General features: G+C 31.3%; 2 protein-coding genes across 2 annotated transcripts in view; one reads left to right on the forward strand and one right to left on the reverse strand.

Annotated features, from left to right (window-relative positions):
* Window positions 1-544: 544 nt before the first annotated feature.
* On the reverse strand, window positions 545-1,688 carry LOC113809572 (uncharacterized). The gene is made up of 2 exons (XM_027361201.2): window positions 1,365-1,688; window positions 545-1,251 (listed from the first exon to the last, which is right to left on the reverse strand). The coding sequence occupies exons 1-2, from the start codon at window positions 1,461-1,463 to the stop codon at window positions 700-702; spliced, it is 651 nt and encodes a 216-aa protein (XP_027217002.2). The 5' UTR covers window positions 1,464-1,688; the 3' UTR covers window positions 545-699.
* Window positions 1,689-9,729: 8,041 nt separating this feature from the next.
* The window catches only part of Remo (Remoulade), a 247,876-nt gene continuing 245,105 nt past the window's right edge, over window positions 9,730-12,500 (forward strand). Inside the window, exon 1 of the mRNA XM_070116749.1 lies at window positions 9,730-9,873. The gene's annotated coding sequence lies outside the window, so the exon portion shown is untranslated. The remainder of the gene's footprint in view (window positions 9,874-12,500) is intronic.

Consider the following 12,500-nt stretch of genomic DNA (forward strand, 5'->3'; position numbering starts at 1 on the left):
CACATATATATACATATATATGCACACACATATATATACATACATATACACATATATATACATATACACATATTTACATATATATATTTATATACATATTATATATATATATATATATATATATATATATATATATATATATATATATATATATATATATATATATATATATATGCGCGTGTCTTTATGACTGTGTAGAGGTATATAATAGACAAACACTGTACACACACGTGTATATAAATGAACATTATGTATATATAAATACATATCTATACATATTTTATACATATATGTATGTATGCTTCTTCGAGACATCATACCATGAAAAAAAAACAATTTGCGCTGTTTTCCCGTTTCCCTTCGTTCAATATAGACCTTGTTCGTTCATTCCTTACGAATCGCTGTGTGAATCCTTCACGAGTGTGTTCGTGCGTTCTTTGGCCACTCTTTTCACACTTTTTTTCCCAATTAATATGGTGTTCTGTTGAGAACGTTGTTTTGCTTATTATATGTATAACAAACATATTTCTTTCTTCCATATTTATTGGTGTTGTTGACTGGATCTGTTCACTCAAAATGCAACTCCTGTCTCCTAAACTGTAGCCATGTTGATTCCCGATCTGAACGTTATGACATTGTCCATAAACATTTGGGGGATGGACTGAAATTTGAGATACAAACACTTCTTTATTCTGGGAATTAAACAAAAGTTATAGAATCCGTTCGAACCCAGACGGCAGCGCTGGTAGTGTCTCCTAGATCGATTTCCGTCCACTGGTCGTTCGTCGTCGTGTCCTCAGAGTCCTGGCGATGGTTGGGCGACGGCGAAGCAAGTGCCAAAACCGCGTCCATGGGCGAGTCTCCATCAGCGAAGGAACTGCATCCTTCACGATCCTTACTAGAGAGGATTTCACTCTTGGAGCGAGACGGTGTTTGCATCCGTCGTAGGGAAGCCCTGGCGTTCCTCAGCTCGAAGACCTCTTGACTCAGGCGAAGGACGTCCTCCAGGGCAGCTGCCAGAATCGGGCTCGTCGCTGTCAGCTGTGTCTCGTTCAAGTTCTTCTTCACCGCTTCGGAATGGGGACTGTATATGGCACGTAGGTTCTTCCTGGAGATATTGGATGTGACTCTGTCGGCGTTCTCCTTCAGGGCTGATCCAAAGGGCGTGAAGGACGGAGACGAGAACTGCGAGGCCATGAAGTAAGGAGTTTTCGAGTTCACTTCAATGGGAAGAGAGCCAGTGGTCGTTTCCTAAAAATATTACACACGGTTATACAAAACGGACATCGCAACGAAGAAGAAAAACATTTTGGAAAAGAATAACAATATTATTTATTTACCAACTCTGTGTCAAAATAACAAACCTTTTTCCTGTAGAATCTGTAAACCGAGACGATGATCAGGGCGACGAAGGCAGCAGAAAGAGGGACAACAAAGCCGTAAACCATCGACAGAGGAACCATCTTGCTAGGTGTGCTTACTGAACACAAACTGACCTTATCCTGCTAAAGTCACGTTTTTAAGCTACTTTCCAACCGAATGACGACGATCACCTGTTCCTCCTTCAGGTGTGCTGGCAGGAGGGAACACGGGTAGCGAGCCCCAATGTCCGGCTGCCCAGGGATGGAGCGAGGTGGACCTTGGGACTGGGTGAGGCGGCCGCTCATCCAGGGAACAGGGCTGTTTGGCAGTCGCTTCGGGTTGCCTTGTTTTGGGCTCTCACGGGCGAAGGCTTGTATGTTACGTTGCCTTCGCTTTGGTCAGAACATTTATGTTTATCACTGATGCAAAAATAGAAAATCACACGCGTGTGTGTACATACATGCATACAGATACACAGTAAAAAATAAATTAGATCGTAACATTTCGAGATTTCAAGGGTTCCTCATCATACCGAATGAATAATAAACAGATAATTCAATTTCTTATTGTAGTATATATATATCTGTGTATGTGCATATGTATGTATATGTATAAGTGTGTATATTTATATATTTATATGTGTGTGTGTATATGTATATAAGTGTATATATATATATATTTATATGTGTGTGTGTATATGTATATAAGTGTATATATATATATATATATGTAAATATATGTATATATATGTAAATATATGTATATATATGTAAATATATGTATATATATGTAAATATATGTATATATATGTAAATATATGTATATATATGTAAATATATGTATATATATGTAAATATATGTATATATATGTAAATATATGTATATATATGTAAATATATGTATATATATGTAAATATATGTATATATATGTAAATATATGTATATATATGTAAATATATGTATATATATGTAAATATATGTATATATATGTAAATATATGTATATATATGTAAATATATGTATATATATGTAAATATATGTATATATATGTAAATATATGTATATATATGTAAATATATGTATATATATGTAAATATATGTATATATATGTAAATATATGTATATATATGTAAATATATGTATATATATGTAAATATATGTATATATATGTAAATATATGTATATATATGTAAATATATGTATATATATGTAAATATATGTATATATATGTAAATATATGTATATATATGTAAATATATGTATATATATGTAAATATATGTATATATATGTAAATATATGTATATATATGTAAATATATGTATATATATGTAAATATATGTATATATATGTAAATATATGTATATATATGTAAATATATGTATATATATGTAAATATATGTATATATATGTAAATATATGTATATATATGTAAATATATGTATATATATGTAAATATATGTATATATATGTAAATATATGTATATGTAAATATATGTATATATATGTAAATATATATATATATATATGTAAATATATGTATATATATGTAAATATATGTATATATATGTAAATATATGTATATATATGTAAATATATGTATATATATGTATATATATGTAAATATATGTAAATATATGTATATATATGTAAATATATGTATATATATGTAAATATATGTAAATATATGTATATATATGTAAATATATGTATATATATGTAAATATATGTATATATATGTAAATATATGTAAATATATGTAAATATATGTAAATATATGTAAATATATGTATATATATGTATATATATGTAAATATATGTATATATATGTAAATATATGTATATATATGTAAATATATGTATATATATGTAAATATATGTATATATATGTAAATATATGTATATATATGTAAATATATGTATATATATGTAAATATATGTATATATATGTAAATATATGTATATATATGTAAATATATGTATATATATGTAAATATATGTATATATATGTAAATATATGTATATATATGTAAATATATGTATATATATGTAAATATATGTATATATATGTAAATATATGTATATATATGTAAATATATGTATATATATGTAAATATATGTATATATATGTAAATATATGTATATATATGTAAATATATGTATATATATGTAAATATATGTATATATATGTAAATATATGTATATATATGTATATATATGTAAATATATGTATATATATGTAAATATATGTATATATATGTAAATATATGTATATATATGTAAATATATGTATATATATGTAAATATATGTATATATATGTAAATATATGTATATATATGTAAATATATGTATATATATGTAAATATATGTATATATATGTAAATATATGTATATATATGTAAATATATGTATATATATGTAAATATATGTATATATATGTAAATATATGTATATATATGTAAATATATGTATATATATGTAAATATATGTATATATATGTAAATATATGTATATATATGTAAATATATGTATATATATGTAAATATATGTATATATATGTAAATATATGTATATATATGTAAATATATGTATATATATGTAAATATATGTATATATATGTAAATATATGTATATATATGTAAATATATGTATATATATGTAAATATATGTATATATATGTAAATATATGTATATATATGTAAATATATGTATATATATGTAAATATATGTATATATATGTAAATATATGTATATATATGTAAATATATGTATATATATGTAAATATATGTATATATATGTAAATATATGTATATATATGTAAATATATGTATATATATGTAAATATATGTATATATATGTAAATATATGTATATATATGTAAATATATGTATATATATGTAAATATATGTATATATATGTAAATATATGTATATATATGTAAATATATGTATATATATGTAAATATATGTATATATATGTAAATATATGTATATATATGTAAATATATGTATATATATGTAAATATATGTATATATATGTAAATATATGTATATATATGTAAATATATGTATATATATGTAAATATATGTATATATATGTAAATATATGTATATATATGTAAATATATGTATATATATGTAAATATATGTAAATATATGTATATATATGTATATATATGTAAATATATGTATATATATGTAAATATATGTATATATATGTAAATATATGTATATATATGTAAATATATGTATATATATGTAAATATATGTATATATATGTAAATATATGTATATATATGTAAATATATGTATATATATGTAAATATATGTATATATATGTAAATATATGTATATAAATATATGTATATGTATATATATGTATGTATGTATGCATGTGTATATATACATATATATACACATATACATATATATACACATATACATATATATACATATATATACATATATATACATATATACACATATATACATATATATACACATATATATACATATATACATACATATATATATATATAAATACATATATATACATATATATAAATACATATATATAGATATATATAAATACATATATATACATATATCCATATATATACATATATACATATATATACATATATATACATGTGTGTATATATATGTGTGTGTGTGTGTGTATAAGTATGTGTATATATATCTATATCTATATAAACATATACGATGAGAACAAGAATGAGGATTGTTTAGACACCTGTTAAATGAATAACATAGAAGCATGACAGAGTATTCCGTAGAATAATGAAAAAAGACAGTGGGTAGCGCCGAGATGAGGAAATTCAGGGACAAGGATGGAGAGCATAGCAAAAGGTTGCAGGACCGAAACAAATGGCTGAATAAGACTTTTATCAAAAGAATGTTGAAGAATTCATATTAACCGGAGGTATTTCCATAAACGGCATTTTAGAACAATGAGTTTTCTTTTGTATTACATTTCCGCAACAGATGAGGAAAAAAGAAAACTAGCAAAAAATAAAAGGAGTCCATGATATTAGGATAGGTTGTGTTTAAAACCCGTGGAGACATTTATACACGTTATACTTCGAATCCCTTGTCATCATTCGATTTCCTACAACAAACATACAAACAGTGGAATTCCTGCCTTACATGAATGTGCTTGCGTGGATGTATGTGGCAGCAATCTTTTGTCACTGTTATAAAAAGAAAAACGTACAAACGGGATAAGAATAAGGAAACACAGAAGCTAGAAGAAAGTTTGAAGATTAGAAGTACAGAGGTCGAAAATATTTAAGATTGGAAAAGATACTCAAAGGTTACTGAAACCATGGAAATGATCTTAACTATTAGTGTCCGTATCTTTTACCGAATTAGAGTTCTGAAGTACAGAAAAGATAACTAGGAGTCTAAGACAAAACTACACAAGTTAGTGTCACAACTAGATCGCATTCCATGGACAAATACTACGTCACAATGAGAGAAACCCATTGCTTAGATTGCACGGACCAAATTAGAACAACAGCGATCAGGTACAGTGCAGGTGACTGACATCTGAAACATTGTTGATGAGTATGCACAAAAAGGAACTACGTATATATACTAATACTAGCGGACGCGCGCATGAATATTTAACAGACTCACACATATATATATAAGTTGATAAATAGATAGAGATACAGATGTCGAAATAACGTTTACGCATCTTTAGTAGGTCCATCACCTGATTGTCAACAAACTAGAAATTAGTTAAAGTTTGATCTGCAGTGTGTAAACAGAAAACATCTGTAAATCAGACTAGTCTCAACAACGGAGGATTCAGTCCTTCAGAAGATAGTAGAGAGCTGGACCCTACCAGAAGTATACCAAATGACTGGTATACTTTAGTCCTTATTGCAGAGCGGCGGTTCTCAAACGAGGTAATTAACTCATGGAGGTAATGAAGCCGTTTCTGGGGTTAACGAGGCACTTCCTCAAGGCAATATCCTTTGAAGTAAAGTGATAAACCGTAAAAAAATGAAGTAATGGATAGGTAAATATTACAGAAGTAAATAAACTAATTTTAAATGATCACTAAAAACGTTTGATAATAACCAGGGGTAGGCCGACACCGGGGTACCTAAAAAAATCAGATCAGGGTAGCCAGAACCATGCTTTTTTATAATAGAACCTCGGCCAGAACTGGAATAGGCCGAGGTAAGGGCTATAGAATGAAACACACTATTCAAGAATCAAAAGAATGCAGCATAAAAATAGACTGCAAGAAGTATCCTGAAAGTATACTGTACAAACATAATATAGATGACCCTCATTCCTCAGACTAACTCGCCGTTATCAGTCATGGTTAGCAATCGATATGAAATGAAAGTCGAAAGGGAAAAAAAGAGTTGCACAAACAAATGTTGATAATGCTCGTCGCATCTATTTCCTTCGCGTTTCCACTTTCATTTAATGTTATTATCTTCAGTCAAACAAAACCCTAATCCTATTAGGCTGATGAATGAGTTCGTTCAGGAATTTTGATGCTTATGAAGTGCATTAGGTAGGAGTTGTAAAAGCGTAGATTTCGGTATAGTAACTACTACGGGATCTTTAGTTTATCAAGATATTTGCTTCCCGGCGCACTCTCGGGATTGTGTACTGGGATAGTAAGAGGCGGGTTACCTCACATAGTTAAGACCAGACCTGGGGTTGGCCGAGGTACTGTATATTGACATTGGCGAGGTGAGTATCAAATACTTTTATTTATCTATTTTTTATTATAACCAAAATGTATCAATTTTCCTGCATTCAATGTGCAATAAAGTTGAGTTTCATTTTTTCCCTTTCCTTTAGCTTTACACAACGGAAGAAGAATAGGGTAGGAGTAGAACTCTGTTAGGGTAACGAAACCCCGATAGGTCATCATAACACCTAACGACAACAACTACCTTAGTGAAACACTAAATATAATTTGGAAATAACACCCGGCTAATGCATAGTTGTATCATATGTAAACTGACTTCAACATTCCAAGCCTTCCGACTTCTACTGGTCACTACAATGGGAGCGAGAATGAAAATGCTAACTTTTGCATGACCAAAGAATCATCCTCAGAGGCTTAAAAGTGTCAGGAAATAGGAATAAAAAGTAAAACAGGTTGATGACCGTGATCAGACCGCGGCTGAATAGTCAGGCCAGGGTGGTACTGCCAAACATTTTGCATTTGGATTTACATCAAAATGAAAGCATTATCACGATAAAAACGGACCATATATTTCGTTTTTATTGTGGCAGCGTTTCCATTTGTACTGTGTGTATGTCACTGTGTTCGTACTTATGATTGGCATATGTTAATGTCCTGCATATACTGATACAGGCTGATGGTTTGATTTTATAAACAGATATGATGAGAGAGAGCGAGAGAGAAGCGGCAGAGAAAGGTAGAGACAGAATGTGTCGGCATGCGGTTTTCGTTCGCTGCATCCTGTCGCCGAAACATTAGCGCCGCCACTGTGAACTGCAGTCAAAGCTTCAGTCGTCCTCACCCTCCATCCTAATTCTCGCTTGTTAATTTCTCATGGCTGTAGGGTGAGCCATCTTAAAGAGCGGGGAAAATGTAGATATGTTAATTTCGTTTGGTGTTCCTCGTCGCGGCGCTTCGAGCAGCGGCCGAAACGACAATCACACACATAAACAAAACACAATAGACATTTTTTTCTTTCTAAAATGAACAAAACGCAGGGCCAAGAGAGAGGGTCGGGCAGTTTTATAATAGTCCATGTAACAATAGAATGTGAACTTTTATGAGTCCATAACCCGGGGTGGGGGTCACACAACTGGATCCCTATACGTCTGAAGGTCCCATAACTCAACATCGTTCTCTAAGTTATTTTTACACATTTTTGACATAGATCAACGCGGATCCCCTCGTAGGTATAGCTCGGGCGAGGCTCAGCTTCGTATATCTACCTTATCTTTATCCTTATCGTTGCTTCCTCTTGCTTGTAGTGGGCCATGGATAAGCAATAGATTTATTTATCTAAAATGCATCACGAAAAAAATTAGTTGGAGAGTATTTGGATTCTAAAACATTCAGTCACTTTGTCATAACAATACACTTTATTATAAGCTTCTGTAAGATGTTCGCCGAAAAGTATGTTATACCTATATGACTGCATAGTGTTGATTAAGCTCAGATAAGCTTGTATAAAAAGGATTACATATATGCATACATAATACGGACATACGTGCACGCACACACACACATACACACTTATACATGTATATATATATATATACATATATATATATGTATATATATATATATATATATATATATATATATATATATATATATATATATGTATATGTGTGTGTGTGTGTGTGTGTTTGTGTGTATGTAGGTATATATCATTATATATCTATATCAATGTATGTATATGCACACACACACACACACACACACACACACACACACACACACACACACACACACACACACACACACACACACACACACACACACACACACATATATATTTATTTATTTATTTATATATGTATGTATACATATTGCAAACTATGTCCAAGGCCGGATGGTGCACTTCACACCTCTGCCTTCCCGCAGCAAGTTCCTCCTTCAGCGGACGCAAGTGTTCGCACATACTTCACTCCTGACATTTCTACGGGCGGAAACGAACACCTTTCCTCGAAGTGAGCATAGAAGGACTCGTCGAAGGACTCGTCTCGCCTGGCAGAGAGACAGAGAGAGACGGCAGACAAACGAAGCCACAGGGTCTATATTTCCACCACCACGTCCTCGACCCCGGAGAAAAGAGGGTTCCTTGGGGGTGTCTCATATCTACCTTCCATAATAAACCCACAAGCTTTTTCATTCAACTGAGACCATTTTCTTCACCTTTGTTGGATGACAGCGACCTTATTTTCATATCTGATGGCTGTGGTGTTCCCAACCTCTTACGTTCATATAGATGTTTATATAAGTATGCACACTGACACACACACACACACACACACACACAGAGAGAGAGAGAGAGAGAGAGAGGGAGAGAGAGAGAGAGAGAGAGAGAGAGAGAGAGAGAGAGAGAGAGAGAGAGAGAGAGAGAGAGAGAGAGAGAGAGAGAGAGAGAGAGGCAGAGACAGAGACAGAGACAGAGAGAGGCACACACAGAGACAGAGACAAAGACAGAGAAAGAGAAAGAAATCATATTATAATAGTCTACCATACAAGTTTTGGGCGAGAAACACCATTTTCTTCGATGCCGAGCGGCAAGTTTTCTTCCATTCGGCGTTTTGTTTATGTGTATTTTTGTCAGCCAATCAGAAGGCGTCCTGTTATAGCCAGCAGCCAATCAGCTTCTCGGGAGCAGAGTTTACGACTGTGAGTGTTGTGTTCAGTGGTGTTTGTGAAGTGCAAATGGAATAATTGTAAATATTGGTGTGACTCTCGAGTGCGCAAATGATATAACTTTACGGGATTTTACTTATCAGTTCGGTAAGTACGGTGTAGTCGTCTCCGTCCCCGTGTGTAAGTCGTAGTACACGCGCTGTAGTAGTGTAGTACAATGCAGTCTTCAATAGTTAACTTGGGCACTTGACTTCCCTTCTTGAGTCCACGCATTGTCAATGTACTGTGCACTTTTTACGAATTAAAGTATTGCATAATGGAACTACGAAATCTTACAGGTCTGATAGAGGAGAAATGGGCCACATACCGAGCCAGGCTATGTGGAAAGTGAGATGACAGTTTTGAAGCCAAAATTGATTTCATTCTGAAGTTTTTAGATTTCTATTGTCTCATTTTATGTTATACTTGTTTAGTTGTAATGATTCATGTTGTGATATTTAGTGTAGATTGTCAGATTTGAGTTGGTTTGATGAGAGTGTGTTTCTCGCCGCTAGTGAGGACAATACCATGAAAGGAATGTATCTATGAACCAGATTTTGATATTTCAGGAAATTAGTTCATGCAGATTTTTTGTTTGCGGTATTAGTGTCAAGTGTTTGCTGGGTTGAATGAAGGGAATATGCACTTTAATTCAAATTTGGTATTATGGTTAGATCTGCGCAATGTGCTTGTAGAGTAATTGCAGTAAGACAAGGAATATGACTCAGCTAAACGTATTTATTATGATTCATTGTCCGGTATTTATTTATTCTATTTGTAAGGTATTTTTGTTATTGTTTTGTATTTTTAAATCTGGATTGGTTGTTTTTGCATTTTGGTGTAAAGAAAAACTAATACACAGCACATGTAAATACTATAGTGTTTTTCAAAATGTAAAATCCCTTGTTTTTTTAACAATATAGTATGTTGCTAAGGTGATGTAGTTAATGGTTTGGGGAACAAAGGTGCAAAACAGATTGCAAAATCTGTACATCTTACTCACACCGTGTTATTTATGACACTACTATCTGTCAATCCAAACTTGTCTGTCAGTTTTAGCCATAACGTGGAACTGTAAGGATGTTCTCCCTGTGCACAGATTTCAATCGCTACATTACAGTATTTTTTATTTATTATTATTATTTTTTTTCATTTTGCTGAACCAAGACGTTATTTACATTCAATTCTCACAGCGCCCAACATTGCTAATCGTGAAATCACAAAGAGGTCAAATCACAATTGTTCCTTTAAACTGAATTGCTATCAATGTTAAAAAGCTTTTATATATCATGGTGCGTTTACTGGGTACATTTGAAATTCTGAAAAATATCATCCATGCAAAACTCCCTATTTGTCTACTGTAACTACAGAACAAGATATTTGGAAAAAGAGATAACCTGTACATTTTTCAAAATTTGCTCTCTTCAATTACAATTATAACAGGAGGCTTTTTTTCTAGAAAATAAGATATTGATAAAAAAGTAAACTGGAGATATCTAGGAATATTTACTCACGTATACTTCTGTATACGCAAATATGTCAATACACAGTTATGTAGTTGGAAATATTATCTATGATTATAGAAATACCCAGTATGTGTATATTCACTTATTTATAAAGCAACAAGTTTTGGTATCATATGTAATTTTCATAATGTAAAATTTGTGTAATGATTTTATATTATTATCATTTTATTATTATTATTATTTTTTTTTTTTTTTTTTTTTAGGAAAAGGAACTTTGGTATATTTCAGATAAGGAATGAGTTTTGTGATGAGTGTGTATTTGTTTTTTATTTAAAATGTATCATTCCCATTGTTATTTACTTTTTGCAACTTTATTGTTTTTTGTGATTGGTGTTCATACTTTCATATTTTGAAGAATATTTTATTTGTTTATTGCTTTTTGTGATTTTCTGTTTTATTGTATTAATTGAGAGTTTATTATTCATTTGGCTTTATAGTTTTGTTCGTCTTCTTCATTTTGTATTGATATGTTTGTATATATATATATTTTTTGTTATTTATTTGGTAAATGTTTAGAAGGCAAAGTGTTCTTCCATTTATGCAAAAAACGTGTGATGTGCCTTTGTTGACCTTTGCATGAGTTTCAACAGGCATGGAGACTGGCCATCAACACATGGAATGTGGCATGAGGAGAGGTGTTTTCTAAACATTTATTTTTTCTGTGTATGTTGTATTTTGTCATTTTTGTTTTATTTTGTGTATTTGCTATCAATTGTTTATACATATCCTTTAATAGTATAGTTTTTTTTTTCATTGTTTCATTTCATCCATTCATCTATACTTGGATGTGATTTTGATTATAAATTTTTAAATCTTATCTGTTACTCTATAGAATTCTCTCTCTCTCTCTCTCTCTCTCTCTCTCTCTCTCTCTCTCTCTCTCCCTCTCACTCTCTCCCTCTCTCTCTCTCCCTCTCACTCTCTCACTCTCACTCTCTCCCTCTCACTCTCCCTCTCTCCCTCTCACTCTCTGACTCTCACTCTCTCACTCACTCTCACTCTCTCACTCGCTCTCACTCCCTCTCTCTCTCTCACTCACTCTCTCTCTCTCACTCACTCTCACTCTCTCTCTCTCACACTCTCTCTCACACTCTCTCTCTCTCTCTCTCTCTCTCTCTCTCTCTCTCTCTCTCTCTCTCTCTCTCTTTCTCTCTCCCTCTCTCTCTCTCTCTCTCTCTCTCTCTCTCTCTCTCTCTCTCTCATATGTCA

This window comes from Penaeus vannamei, chromosome 39, assembly GCF_042767895.1.
Source record: "Penaeus vannamei isolate JL-2024 chromosome 39, ASM4276789v1, whole genome shotgun sequence".
NCBI classification, from domain to species: domain Eukaryota; kingdom Metazoa; phylum Arthropoda; class Malacostraca; order Decapoda; family Penaeidae; genus Penaeus; species Penaeus vannamei.

Excerpts from the sequence above, each read along its gene's own strand:
- LOC113809572 (XM_027361201.2), bottom strand. The coding sequence starts at position 1,463 with ATGGTTCCTCTGTCGATGGTTTACGGCTTTGTTGTCCCTCTTTCTGCT. Across the intron at positions 1,252-1,364 it reads ACAGATTCTACAGGAAAAAG|GAAACGACCACTGGCTCTCT; the intron begins GTTTGTTATTTT and ends TAATATTTTTAG.